This window comes from Antedon mediterranea, chromosome 8 (assembly GCF_964355755.1).
Source record: "Antedon mediterranea chromosome 8, ecAntMedi1.1, whole genome shotgun sequence".
Classification (NCBI taxonomy): domain Eukaryota; kingdom Metazoa; phylum Echinodermata; class Crinoidea; order Comatulida; family Antedonidae; genus Antedon; species Antedon mediterranea.
The window spans coordinates 7,574,675-7,590,559 of NC_092677.1; the positions used below are offsets into that span (position 1 = coordinate 7,574,675).

Consider the following 15,885-nt stretch of genomic DNA (forward strand, 5'->3'; position numbering starts at 1 on the left):
CTTTGCTATAGTGTAGTACCTAGAAGAAGTAAACAACACGTAAACGGCATTTGTAATACGAATTTTGGGGTCAGTTGAAAAGCAAATATTTGTAAGTAGCCCCTGTAAATAAATATAAATGTGTGATTGCATGATAAACTTAAATTACCCGGTTAGACTTAGCACTTGACCTAGCCATCGATCGACATAAGCTCTCTGTGTCGCGTCGTCATCGTAGTTTCTGTACCAAAGTTGCCAGTTTGTGTATAGTGTAGTCGTTTCGCCCCGGTTAACAATTAGTTGTTTATCTGAGTTTGGGCGGATTAGTGGATATTATAAACATTGAAACGTTTGGAGGTTTTATACTTATTATTCCTTATTTATTTTCTTTTCATGAAATAGTTTTTATTTTAGATGTGTTTGTTTTATGACAGATTTATTGTTTTGCACCTCATCATAAATATTAATATTATTATTAGCAAAACAATACGCACTGCGCACTGACTGTTCTGATGGATGGTGAAGAATTTGTTTTTGTTTTGTTTTTTTGTCTTTTTGAATTGAAAAAACTACAAAGTTTGTTTTCTGTTTTGTTTTGTACTGTAGATTTCGTATAGTATTAGTAGGATATTGTTTGTTGTTGTAAATAAATACAAAATAATGTGTTTTTATTAACCATATATAATATAAATGTTGTATTTAGATTTTTGTGAGCAATATATTATATTATATTTATTGTTTATGCATAGGTAGGAATTGTCGGTCCTTACAACAAACTTGCATTCAATCTCAAACACATAACGTACGACGTAACTGTTTGTTATGATGTAACGATGACGCATGTGTGGCCGTTTGTAAAATAATGTTCACGTAACGCTGTGGATCGGATTTATTTTTAGTTTATTTTTGTTGTATACAAACATTGTCTTTCATTATTCCAGTATAGTATGATTAATTAAATGCAATCTTCGCTTATATTTGGTGAAATGTAAGGCTCTACTTTAAATTTAAAGGCAAATGGGTGAATTTAAAATTCAGTAACTTATTTTTAAAATTTATAGGCCTACAATTATTTTCAAGAGACATACTACTGTAGTAGAGGGTTGACTAATAAAGTTGAATTAGTAAACAACATGTTTTTGTTTCATATTTTTCGTTTTATTATCGAACATTTTGAAATTGAATTTAATCCATCCAATGATACGTACATTTATTTGATGCATTCATTTTGAAGCATAGAACCGACCGATCGACGGAAACCTGTCGTATTTAATAAAATATTAGAAATACCTCACCTGTGGCTGTGACACAGTCATTTCGACACCCACCGCGTGTCGCAGAGAATATGTACATAGTACAGTACTGTTGATTTTTGTTGAGCCAGGCATAAGATCAAAGGACGATTTCCTGGTCCTAAGCATCGTGCTGTTTGGGTTTTTGCTGTTAGATTGTTCGGGAAATGAAATGAACGCAAACTGAGACCAGGTTACAATCTCTCCACAGTTGGAATGAAAATTTAAAATTAAAGGTTAAATTTCCGTCGCTATGACTATGCCAATGGTCATATAAATTCTACCTAGTTAAAAGGATGCTTCTTTAAATTAAATTTAAAATGATTTTTCTGTGGGAATATGTTTACTTCCATTTAGGAGTTCGATGGACTGGAAAAATTGTTGTCGACAGTGATAATAATTAATATCAAATATAATGAACGAATAATGAAACTATTCATTTACTTTTCATATATTGTTCGTATAAAGATTAGTAGTAAGTCCTCCCTAAAATCTCTTAATAAATATTGCATCGGTGCTTCCCTGTATCCTAGCATTCTCAAGACATCTCTACAACTACCACTACTAGACGGGTATTGCTAAACTGCGCAAACTGCGCAAACACTGCGCAAACTGCGCAAACACTGCGCAAACAACAAAAAAAGCTGCGCAAACCTCCTTCAAAACAATTATTATTGACTAGAACACAACTAGAACTATATAGGGAGACAATTTATGAGAAAAAAAATTTGAAATTCCTTTAAGTTTGCCTTTTTTGGGTTAAAAACTTCAATTTTTGGGAAAATTACTGATTTCACAGCGCAAACAACCACAAAAAGCTGCGCAAACCTCCTTCAAACCAATTAATATTTATTAGAACACAACTAGAACTATATAGGGAGACAATTTATGGGGAAAAGAATTTGAAATTCCTTTAAGTTTGCCTTTTTTTTGGTGAAAAACTTCAATTTTTAGGGAAATTACTGATTTCACAGCGCAAACCCCCCAAAAAAGCTGCGCAAACCTCCTTTATATCAATTAATATTGATTGAAACACAACTAGAACTATATAGGGAGACAAGTTATGGGAAAACAAATTTGAAATTCCTTTAAGTTTGCCTTTTTTTTTGGGTGAAAAACTTCAATTTTTGGGAAAATTACTGATTTCACAGCGCAAACAACAACAAAAAGCTGCGCAAACCTCCTTCAAAACCATTAATATTGATTGAAACACAACTAGAACTATATATGGAGACAACTTATGGGGAAAAAATTTAAAATTCCTTTAAGTTTGCCTTTTTTTGGTTGAAAAACTTCAATTTTTGGGAAAATTACTGATTTCACAGCGCAAACAACAACAAAAAGCTGCGCAAACCTCCTTCAAACCAATTAATATTTATTAGAACACAACTAGAACTATATAGGGAGACAATTTATGGGGAAAAGAATTTGAAATTCCTGTAAGTTTGCCTTTTTTTTGGTGAAAAACTTCAATTTTTGGGGAAATTACTGATTTCACAGCGCAAACCCCCCAAAAAAGCTGCGCAAACCTCCTTTAAATCAATTAATATTGATTAAAACACAACTAGAACTATATAGGGAGACAATTTATGGGGAAAAAAATTTGAAATTCCTTTAAGTTTGCCTTTTTTTGGGTGAAAAACTTCAATTTTTGGGAAAATTACTGATTTCACAGCGCAAACCCCCCAAAAAAGCTGCGCAAACCTCCTTTAAATCAATTGATATTGATTGAAACACAACTAGAACTATATAGGGAGACAAGTTATGTGGAAAAAAATTTGAAATTCCTTTAAGTTTGCCCTTTTTTGGGTGAAAAACTTCAATTTTTGGGAAAATTACTGATTTCACAGCGCAAACAACAACAAAAAGCTGCGCAAACCTCCTTCAAACCAATTAATATTTATTAGAACACAACTAGAACTATATAGGGAGACAATTTATGGGGAAAAAAATTTGAAATTCCTTTAAGTTTGCCTTTTTTTGGGTGAAAAACTTCAATTTTTGGGAAAATTACTGATTTCACAGCGCAAACAACAACAAAAAGCTGCGCAAACCTCCTTCAAACCAATTAATATTTATTAGAACACAACTAGAACTATATAGGGAGACAATTTATGGGGAAAAGAATTTGAAATTCCTTTAAGTTTGCCTTTTTTTTTGGTGAAAAACTTCAATTTTTGGGAAAATTACTGATTTCACAGCGCAAACCCCCCAAAAAAGCTGCGCAAACCTCCTTTAAATCAATTAATATTGATTGAAACACAACTAGAACTATATAGGGAGACAAGTTATGTGGAAAAAAATTTGAAATTCCTTTAAGTTTGCCTTTTTTTTTGGGTGAAAAACTTCAATTTTTGGGAAAATTACTGATTTCACAGCGCAAACAACAACAAAAAGCTGCGCAAACCTCCTTCAAATCAATTAATCTTGATTAAAACACAACTAGAACTGTATAGGGAGACAATTTATGGGGAAAAAATTTAAAATTCCTTTAAGTTTGCCTTTTTTTGGGTGAAAAACTTCAATTTTTGGGAAAATTACTGATTTCACAGCGCAAACAACAACAAAAAGCTGCGCAAACCTCCTTCAAACCAATTAATATTTATTAGAACACAACTAAAACTATATAGGGAGACAATTTATGGGGAAAAGAATTTGAAATTCCTTTAAGTTTGCCTTTTTTTTGGTGAAAAACTTCAATTTTTGGGGAAATTACTGATTTCACAGCGCAAACCCCCCAAAAAAGCTGCGCAAACCTCCTTTAAATCAATTGATATTGATTGAAACACAACTAGAACTATATAGGGAGACAAGTTATGTGGAAAAAAATTTGAAATTCCTTTAAGTTTGCCTTTTTTTTTGGGTGAAAAACTTCAATTTTTGGGAAAATTACTGATTTCACAGCGCAAACAACAAAAAAAAGCTCCGCAAACCTCCTTCAAATCAATTAATATTGATTAAAACACAACTAGAACTATATAGGGAGACAATTTATGGGGAAAAAATTTAAAATTCCTTTAAGTTTGCCTTTTTTTGGGTGAAAAACTTCAATTTTTGGGAAAATTACTGATTTCACAGCGCAAACAACAACAAAAAGCTGCGCAAACCTCCTTCAAACCAATTAATATTTATTAGAACACAACTAGAACTATATAGGGAGACAATTTATGGGGAAAAGAATTTGAAATTCCTTTAAGTTTGCCTTTTTTTTGGTGAAAAACTTCAATTTTTGGGGAAATTACTGATTTTACAGCGCAAACCCCCAAGAAAAGCTGCGCAAACCTCCTTTAAATCAATTAATATTGATTAGATAACAACTAGAACTATATAAGGAGACAATTTATGGGAAAACAAATTTGAAATTCCTTTAAGTTTGCTTTTTTTGGGGTGAAAAACTTCAATTTTTGGGAAAATTACTGATTTCACAGCGCAAACAACAACAAAAAGCTGCGCAAACCTCCTTCAAATCAATTAATATTTATTAAAACACAACTAGACCTATATAGGGAGACAATTTATGGGGAAAACAATTTGAAATTCCTTTAAGTTTGCCTTTTTTTTTGGGTGAAAAACTTCAATTTTTGGGAAAATTACTGATTTCACAGCGCAAACAACAAAAAAAGCTACGCAAACCTCCTTTAAATAAATTAATATTGATTAAAACACAACTAGAACTATATAGGGAGACAATTAATGGGAAAACAAATTTGAAATTCCTTTAAGTTTGCCTTTTTTTGGGTGAAAAACTTCAATTTTTGGGAAAATTACTGATTTCACAGCGCAAACAACAACAAAAAGCTGCGCAAACCTCCTTCAAATCAATTAATATTTATTAAAACACAACTAGACCTATATAGGGAGACAATTTATGGGAAAACAAATTTGAAATTGTCTCCCTATATAGGTCTAGTTGTGTTTTAATTCAATATTAATAGATTTAAAGGAGGTTTGCGCTCCTTTTTTTTTTCTTGTTTGCGCTGTGAAATCAGTAATTTTCCCAAAAATTGAAGTTTTTCACCCAAAAAAAAGCAAACTTAAAGGAATTTCAAATTTGTTTTCCCATAAATTGTCTCCCTATATAGGTCTAGTTGTGTTTTAATAAATATTAATTGATTTGAAGGAGGTTTGCGCAGCTTTTTTGGGGGTTTGCGCAGGCCTTTAAATCTGTGAAATCTTTAATTTTCACAAAAATTGAAGTGTTTAACCCAAAAAAATAAGAAACTTACAGCAATTTAAAATTTTTTTTCCCATCAATTGTCTCCCTATATAGTTCTAGTTGTGTTCTAATAAATATTAATTGATTTGAAGGAGGTTTGCGCAGCTTTTTGTTGTTGTTTGCGCTGTGAAATCAGTAATTTTCCCCAAAATTGAAGTTTTTCACCCAAAAAAAGGCAAACTTAAAGGAATTTCAAATTTTTTTCCCCATAAATTGTCTCCCTATATAGTTCTAGTTGTGTTTTAATCAATATTAATTTATTTAAAGGAGGTTTGCGCAGCTTTTTTGGGGGGTTTGCGCTGTGAAATCAGTAATTTTCCCAAAAATTGAAGTTTTTCACCAAAAAAAAGGCAAACTTTAAGGAATTTCAAATTGTTTTCCCCATAAATTGTCTCCCTATATAGTTCTAGTTGTGTTCTAATAAATATTAATTGGTTTGAAGGAGGTTTGCGCAGCTTTTTGTTGTTGTTTGCGCTGTGAAATCAGTAATTTTCCCAAAAATTGAAGTTTTTAACCCAAAAAAGGCAAACTTAAAGGAATTTCAAATTTTTTTTCTCATAAATTGTCTCCCTATATAGTTCTAGTTGTGTTCTAGTCAATAATAATTGTTTTGAAGGAGGTTTGCGCAGCTTTTTTTGTTGTTTGCGCAGTTTGCGCAGTGTTTGCGCAGTTTGCGCAGTTTAGCAATACCCCTACTAGACTAAGCCTAATTAATTATTAAAATTGTTTTTGTTCTCTTTGTGGGTGCGTGCCACATTAAATTTTTTCAGATTATGTAAAATATTTAAAATAAAATAGGGTTGGTACAAGTGTAACTTAATACCTTAATCATTTTCTCATTTATTATTTTTGCAATAACAAATATGTTATCTTCTATTGTATTATCATTCTAACAAGTTATTTATACACTTGCTTTAATCATGTATTAATTATTTTAGATTAATGTCTTAATCTTCAGTGTGTATTATCACTTTTTGTTTCTTTAGGCAATAAAGAACTGTGTTTCTTAATCTATACATATAATTTCTTTTTTTCAAAAAATTATATTTATTGATATTAATTTAAACATTCCTTTTACCTTTTATTTCAGAAAGATAGACCAAGAATACTAATACTGTACAATAAATTAAATAATCCTGTGGCGAAGATACTTATTTTACCTGCTGCAAAATGCCATCAGTAAACTGCTGCACAAATTTACAAAATATCTCATTGCGAGATTTAAAAGATGAGTTAAAAAAGCAATTTAAATACATATGGTCTTCGGTAAGATTAGACAGTTATTTATAATTTAATTATAATTATTTCTAAACAATACAGTAGTGACCTATTCTGACATCACGTATGAGCTGAGCTGAGTGGTTGTGAGGGATTAAATGATGGTACCCAATCTCTTTGTTGGGCGGTTCCCTTTTCAGATACATGGTTCACAATTTGTAGTCTGTCCTTAGGGCAGGTGCAGGCATTTCTATTGATCATTTCCAATATTAATTTTCAATATAATATTTATTGTTGTAATAATCTACCTACACAATATTTGCTTTTCCATTACTAGCATTTCTAAAAATTAACGTATAAAATCAGATTTCACTCTTCCCTGATAAAATCAAACTTTGAATAAATGATAAGAAAAGATAAAGATTTATTCATAATTTTTATTTTATTATTATTTATTATTTCATTAATGTATTTCTTTATTATAGATTGTTTTCAACTTATCCATCTTCACTGTTACTGTTATACCATTGTTGTTTTGTGGACGTCTCGGAAAACTTGAATTCGCATCAGCCTCTCTAGCTACGTCTGTGAGTATTACTAAAACATCATCATAGTATCAATCTGATCATCAGTACCATTATTACACCTACACCTTATCTTGCGACATGATGCGTCCCACTATTTTATAGTGTATTAAAATAGTGTTTCCTTTTAATCTCTTGATTGATTTTTTTCTTGTTTTGTATTCTGTGTGTTTTTTGCATTGATTAGAGAATTACTTACTTACTTATTTAGAACATCATCGTCATAATCAATCTGATCATCATTATCAATCTGATCATCATTATCAATCTGATCATCATTATCATTATTTACACCCTATCTTGCGACATGACGCTTGTCACTATTTTATACAGTATATTAAAATAGTGTTTCCTTTTAATCTCTTGATTGATTTTTTTCTTGTTTTTTATTTTGTGTGTTTTTGCATGAAGTAAAAATTACTTACTTAATTATTCTTTACTCCATGGTTTTTGATGATAAATAAAGAATGCTTGAATTTGAATATTTTACAAAATTCAAGTTATTCATAATTATTTAGTTAGTGGTACCCTGTCATTCCTGGAGTACACTAATTTATTGAATTAATTAGTACAATCATTTCATTTCATTTATCTTTTTATTTCGGAATATCATGGTGACATTATTATATCCATAGCATTAGCAAAAGAGAGAAAAAAAAATCTTAATCTAACAGCTCATAGAACAAAAACAAAGATATGTAAATATATGAAGTCAATGCAACAAAGCATTCCATTGTATGTGTATTCTTGACACATTAAGAACGTGGCGATTAATGGCCATGATCAAGGAATTACTACTTGCGTTCACACGATTTTTAAAACTAAAAACAGATTTTCTAATGAACTCATCAAAGGATGGGACGTCATTTAAGACAAACATCATGCTTGCACTACAATGTCTAGGTTGCTTCAGCAGCAAACGTAAGGCATTGTTATAACATACTTTCAGTGATTTCAGAGTGCTCTTATTATATCTACACCATAAGGTTGAACAGTACATGCTGACACAGTAACTCTTAAATAGATAACATTTAGTCTTAGTAGAACATTTTCCAAACTTTCTATTTAGAGAGTTGGCCCTAATGCAAATAGATCGATATTGACGTTTGATGTCACTATCATCACTCAGGTCATTACTGATCACATGACCAAGATAGGTTATTGAATTATCAACGATTAGAGGTGCCCCATTTAAGGTAATATGTGGAACACCTTTGAGGTTGCGGACTTTCGGGCAAAATAGCAAGCATTTGGATTTGGTTTCATTAAAAGTAATATCATGGTCACTAGCAAAACCTTCACAATCAAACTATTTATAGGCTTTAAAGTTTTAATAGGAATTTTATTTCTGATAATAAGTTATCAGTTGACACTTTTTAATGCTAGATATTTATACTATACTCCATAGTTATAGATTAAATTAAAAACAATAACCTATTCATTTTATAATATAGGCAAAGCAATCATTGGTCAAGGTTATTGTATGATTAAACCTGTACAAACAACAATTCACTAATTAACACCTTTTCAATAGTGTGACCACCCAATAAATATGTATATACATAAGTAGTAGGCTATAGTGTAAACGTAGCTTAAAATGTTCAGCATATAAAACTATTGCAATCATTGTATGTTATCAGGTTAACATGTACAAACAACAATTCACTAACACCTATGACATTCATTTGGATAGTGTGACCACCCAATAAATATGCCTGACTTAAAATCTCAGTGGCAGTGAGTTAAGCCTGAGGGCTAATAGTGTAACGTAGACAAAATTATGTTGTAATTAATAATTATTTCATTTTTTCAGATGATAAACACATTATGTATTTCTGTTGCAAACGGCCTGTCAACAGCATGTGATACATACTTTGCACAGGTGAAATAAAACATATTGTTTATATTCGTTTCAAGTCACATGACAATGAAAAATAAATTAGCTGATAAAACTTCTTATTCACCAGAAAGAAACATGCTCTGGTATATTTGATTTAGTTTTTTTAAACTTTTTGGGCAGCAATAACTTTTTTCGTCTTTAAACGGTTAAAATAAAAATGTGAAAAATAAGTCCAGATAATAATTATAGCGGCCCGCTATAAATCCCAAAATAGATGTATTATTTTTACAAAACGTCACAAATTGTAGGGAAGGGGTCTTTAAATATAAATATGGGTGTATTAAGTGGCTAGTATCGGCATGGTCAATACAATGTACAGTATTTTTCTATCGGCATGGTTTACCTGTATACAAGGTTAGGTTGATTATTTTCAACTGTTTTTAATGTTTAGAGTTTTGCCACTTTCATTTTCAACATTTGTACACTCGTTTGATTCTAAAGAGATGTAAGAAATAAATTTGTATTGATATTAGATTGAAATTTAATATCGTAGGACCAACGTCAAAATTCAAATCAGCATGGTTGACGTTGAAAACATTTGATTTGACCTCTGTTTTGTTTAATAGCCAATCAACTTCTTATCAACTGTCTAATCTAACCATATGTGTTTCTTTAAATTTTTGAAATAATAAACTAATTTTCTTTTGTTTCCCTGTCATACTAGATGTTCGGTAGCAGTAACAAAAAGGGTATTGGAACAGTTTTACAGCGCAGCATTCTCATTTTAAACACTTTTTCACTTATTATATTGGCTATAATACCAAATATGGAAAGTGTTTTAATATTAATGAATGTTAAACCAGACATTGCAAGGTATGCACTTTCTATAAATAATTTATGTATAATTACTATATACTAGATGGTACGCTCGCTTCGCTCGCGTACCATCTAGGTCGTGCCCACAGATGGTTCTCGAATACATAATAATTTCAGCGTTAAAAAACTGACGATTTCAAATGTACGTACAATAATACATGTCGTTTACAGGAACGAATAAATAGACACTGATTTATGTACTCAACTAACATTAGCACTCTGGGAATTACTTCCGAAAGAGAAACTTGTCACAAAATGAGACCAATTGTTTAAGTCAAATTTAAACAAACTTAACTTTGTGTTTTGTATGTAACATTAGGGTTGAGGGATGGGGAAGAGGATGGGTGCAAAGAGGAACAATTTTTAAATATATGCTTTATCCATTTAGTAACAAAATATTAATTGTTTTCATGTTTTACAAATAATATACCACTAAACACAGTAAAACATTGCGATGTAATACTTTGTTGAAACTATCAGTATCACCGTCCTAGTAGATTGAAATAGCAGTACAGGTAACGATACATCACTACGACGTGTATGTTTATATAATGTAAAACAATTTGTGAAAACCACCTCTATTCGGGGAAAATCATAAATTCGATTTAATCGTCAATAATATTAAATTATCTAACTCAACTTAATTAGTAGGCCTAATGGTTTTCAATTGTTTCTTAGAGCCAAGTCATACTTAAGTTGGTTCCTACCCTACCCACCAAAGTTGTTTTGCGTTTAGGGCATATGATGCACCGTATAGGCCTATCAGGCTCTACTATGGCTTTACAACGCTACTCATGCTAGTGAGAGAAGGGTGATGATGTGGGTGGTTTAACTGCAATAATAAAGATTTGTACATAATATACGGCGACTGAAAACGCTAGCACTAGCTCATTATCCGTTTAAAAAAAATTATATCCAACCTCTGCAGCACAGATTGAAAAAAAAATAGATCGAATTTCTGTTATGAGTATACAGTACTTTCCTTTACGACGCCTGAGGGAATAGACACTTGTGGAACGACACAGAGATTAGAATGTTCCATTCATCGCATTTGTATAATCGTATATTAAATCTATCAAAATAGTATTTTTTAAAGAAAATCGGCCTGTCTTCAACATTATGATGGTGTACTCTAGCTGTTCAACCGGTTTTCAGCTATTAAAAACAATTATCGTAGGAGGAGATAGGAAAATGCGAAGCCTCCTCGCATTTTTGTGGCGGGTATTTTTAAAGATGGACATCCATTAGACAGTGTATACCACGATCGGAAAACACCCCTATTTGGGGCAAATCGTTGAACCTAAATTCGTTTTAATCGTCAATAACGAATTATCTAACTTAATTTAATTAGTAAACAGGGTTACATCAGGTGGTTAAAATCAGTACCGAAAGTACGAACCAACTTTATATACCATCGAGTAAAAATTCTAGAAGTAAGGCGCGATTTACCGAATTTTGCCCTTACGTAAATTTATATATAGATGAGCAAGTGAATTCTGGGTAATTTAATGGGTGGGTTTATTATTAATATTACAGGAAATGCATAACAGTGGATTTACATTTGTTGTGTTGAATTTAGCCTAAATTAAAATCATACGTCATTGCAGTTACAAATGTAGTTAAACAATAACTGCAGTAGAATAAATTTGAAATTTATTTCAGAACATTTATTTCTCTTTTCTTTTCAATTAACAGTGTTTGTGAAAAAACAATTTTACATAAGAGAGGCGAACCCCAGAAAGTGTAAACATGTAGTGGGCTGCCAAAAAATATAAAAAAATCATAAAAAAACCAAAGTAAACAAAAATAACCTATTGAAAATATCAATGAAATTTGAATTAATATTATTTAAGATTCAGTGATTGTATGTGGATGATAGATGCCTTTTTAGCTTAAATGAGAAATTTTTTTTTGTTTTTTTGTTGGTATTACTCAAATTTACTTTCTGAAATACCAATTCTGAAGATTATACAGTATGATGTAATCATGGAGGTCTATGATGCAATGATAAACATATTTGTAGATTTTACACATCATGTGATTTTGTGTTGCAATATTTTACTGTAAACTGCAATGTCATGTGACATTGCTTATTCAAACAAATAACAAAAACAATACTGTCTATAAATAATTTGCGAAAGTGTAATACTAGAATACTAGAAGTCAAAGTATGCTTGTTGAGATTAGAAAGAAACAATAGTCAATATACCTTTCATTGTTATGTGATAATCAGGATCAATATTTATTTTCAGCATAGGAATAGGTCCATGGTTTCAGTTTTAAAACCATTTTATAAAAGATGATATTTTTTTTGTGAAAATGTTTACAAAAAAACACCTTTGATTTAACTACAGTACAATGGTATCATACAATAATGCTCAGTTTGATAACAAAAATCTGCACAAAAGGCTTTATGGTGGATATACAGTTTATTAGTCAGTTTACTCTTTAACTCTAAATTCTGTATAATTATTGTCTTTTTATATGTTAGTCCACCAGTCAGCATTTAAATTTTTGTCTGCTCAAGTATTATATGTATGAAATGCCATGTGTGCCAAAATATTTATTCTTCAAGATTATTATTATTTATTATAACTTTCCTTTAACTTTTTATTATAACTTTCTTTCTACAAGGCTGAGTTGATATTAGAATTGTTATTTTGTAGAAATAAACTACTAAACAATATACAGTACAAATATGTAAAACACAATTTATTTGAAAAGCAGTCTAGAACCTAGACTAACCTTTCCCATGCCGTTTTTAGTCTAAAATACTGTATGAGAATAATACATTTTTTTTTTGCAGAATGTCTGGAATTTTTATTGTTCACTTTATGCCCGCGGTCCCTGTAAGTATTGTTTTCATTTGATTTAATTTTTGCAGCAATTCTATTTTATTCCATCAACAATTTTTATTTTACAATGAAAATCAACATGCATATCAAAGTGAAAAGAAGCACTGGAATCATTTACAGTCATAGCACTTAGCAGATTATATAACCATCCAGCTAAATAATAATTATTTTTAATTTAGGTTGTTTTGACCAATGGTGTATTAGTAAAATATCTTCAAAACAACAATCATTTGCTGCCAGTTGTGTGCTGTACCTTGACAAGTAATGGTGCTAGTGCCTTATTCTGCTATGTATTTATATACAAATTTGATATGGGAATCAGGTACATATAAGGCTTTTTTCTTCTGCCAAAGATATACCGTATATATACAGTATGTTTTCATTCATGGTATATTTTTGGCAAAAGAAATGGTGCTCTAAAAAACAACAGTATACTCTATTTAACATACCCTGTATTTAACCTTTGTACTCTCAATTTTCTTTGTGCATTTAATAGAGTATTTGGTAATAGATACCATATTTTGCAGATGCAGTTTCTGCCAGCATGCCTAAACTTCTATTCTATAGCATGATATAATACTAACAATGCCCACACTAAACTGTAAATGTTTGTGATCCTTTAATTTGTCAAAACCGATAAAACTAAAATTATGATGCTGTTTTTATCACAAGGAATAATATAACAGGGTTGTGTTTTCTCATGGAGTTCTCTTTGGTGCACATGTTCAGTTTGTAAATCCATATGTGTGATTTTACAATAAGGAATTTTGGGTAATGGTGACATTTTATAAAGAACCACAAAACCTGCACTGTATTGAAGCTACAGTATGGTATCCAATATGATTTTCTGAATATTAGTTTGCTCATGGAGCTACCTCCATGGATTTCTGGACATTAAAAGGTTTTCATAGTTTACAAAGCCTTACTTATAGCTACTACATTCTATTTAATTTTTCATAACATAATTAATTATTAAGCTTTAATCCTTTGCCTATTATTATTATTTATGTTAAATACATCAATATGAATGAGCTATCCATGATCCAAAAATGGCCAATAATTTATTGATTAGACTTATAATTAACAATAAACATAAATAAAATATTATATATAATATTATATATAACCGTTAACCGTTTTTGATGTTGTATTGTTTTATGTTTCAAACCTGTTAGTGGCGGTATTTATTGCTGTTGGTTTTGACTGAATAAAATAAAATAAAAATAAAATAAAAATATTTTACCTCAGAACATTTTTAATATGTTTGCCTATTTAAACAAATTAGGTCAACTAAACAATATTCTCTTGCTGTTACTGCAGTAACATAACATATATTTCTAGTTTCTTTCAATGTACAGCAGTCTGATCACAAAACTTTCATACTGTTTTTTTTTTTATTTTCAGAGGGCCTGTTATCGCTCTTGCACTGTCCTATTATATTTTGTTAGCTCTATTAATTAGTTACATATTCTTTTCAAAAATGTACATTGGAACTTGGCATGGTAAGTCATTTTCAAGCAAACATATTTTTACAAAATTCTGTAAAAGACGTTAAAAAATTGGGAAAGCGAGCTATGGCATATGTTTGCCGCTTATTATTCATACCATATGGATAAGCAAACATACTTTACCACGGCTCTAGCTATTTATTTTACTTTGGTAAACTCAGTTACGTTTGCCTGTCTCCACCCAGGTGCACGAATGGATTAGATCAAAACTTTGCACTGATTACTAGCTGCATTATGGGAGTACGTTTCCATATGTGTTTGATCCAAAAATGACCAGAGGAATAATATGTACAGCGCTTAGAGGTTTCACAACATTAGTTAGGAACTTTATAAATTCAGAATATTATTATTATCTTTTATGACTTTTTTTGTAGGTTGGAGTATAGATTGTTTGTATGACTGGGGTCCATTTGCAGTCCTATCACTATCTGGTATGCTTCATGTGTGTCTTGAATGGTGGTGCTTTGAAATAGGCTACTTTATGGCAGGTAATAAAATGTTGAAGAAATAATTCAGTTCAATTCAATTCATTCCAGACTTCAATACAGACAATAAAATAACACACATGCTAGAGCCGGTATCTTAATCACATTGACCAACATACAACATACCATCTCAAACATTTGCCTACATTTTGATGAGCCACTGATGGTTGGTATATTATTTATAACCAGCATTGGCATATCCAAGTTTAGACATAAACTTTGACAGCAACTATCAATTTGTCCTGTTACTACATTTTCGGCTAATATAGATATTTCTTAAAGTGACAGAAGTCACCAATAACAGAGTTGAACAAAATATTTCATTTTATTTCATATATTTTTTCTGGCCAACAAACCACATGGTGTGTGGGACAGAATGCAGTGCATGTTGGACTTTTATTTTATGGATATTTTAGGATATTATTGTATATTTATTATTATATTTGTCCTGCAAAAAACAAAAATTTCACGTTTATAAACTTTATACGCTTGATTGGGTAATGCATGAATAAGGTACCCAAATGTATACCCCGCTACATTTACATCACAGTTTTTTATTTTTTTATTATTTAAACACTGTATACACTAGCCTGTTATTCTGTGTTTAAGCAACTCAGTTTAGACAATTTAAACACTGTATACACTAGCCTGTTATTCTGTGTTTAAGCAACTCAGTTTAGACAATTTAAACACTGTATACACTAGCCTGTTATTCTGTGTTTAAGCAACTCAGTTTAGACAATTTAAACACTGTATACACTAGCCTGTTATTCTGTGTTTAAGCAACTCAGTTTGGACAATTTAAACATTGTATACACTAGCCTGTTATTCTGTGTTTAAGCAACTCAGTTTGGACAATTTAAACATTGTATACACTAGCCTGTTATTCTGTGTTTAAGCAACTCAGTTTGGACAATTTAAACATTGTATACACTAGCCTGTTATTCTGTGTTTAAGCAACTCAGTTTAGACAATTTTCGAAACACTTTTGCATTTTTACTGGCAGTGTAAAATGGATTCGTATGCTATTCT

The 15,885-nt window shown here is 30.8% G+C and overlaps 1 protein-coding gene across 1 annotated transcript in view; it reads left to right on the forward strand.

Moving 5' to 3' along the window:
- Window positions 1-15,885, forward strand: part of LOC140057413 (multidrug and toxin extrusion protein 1-like) — a 50,281-nt gene continuing 34,396 nt past the window's right edge. Inside the window, exons 1-9 of the mRNA XM_072103060.1 lie at window positions 1-91; window positions 6,578-6,753; window positions 7,191-7,292; window positions 9,103-9,171; window positions 9,854-10,002; window positions 12,812-12,854; window positions 13,040-13,182; window positions 14,265-14,362; window positions 14,743-14,856. Coding sequence (XP_071959161.1) covers window positions 6,658-6,753; window positions 7,191-7,292; window positions 9,103-9,171; window positions 9,854-10,002; window positions 12,812-12,854; window positions 13,040-13,182; window positions 14,265-14,362; window positions 14,743-14,856 — 814 coding nt within the window. The 5' untranslated portion in view covers window positions 1-91; window positions 6,578-6,657. The remainder of the gene's footprint in view (window positions 92-6,577; window positions 6,754-7,190; window positions 7,293-9,102; window positions 9,172-9,853; window positions 10,003-12,811; window positions 12,855-13,039; window positions 13,183-14,264; window positions 14,363-14,742; window positions 14,857-15,885) is intronic.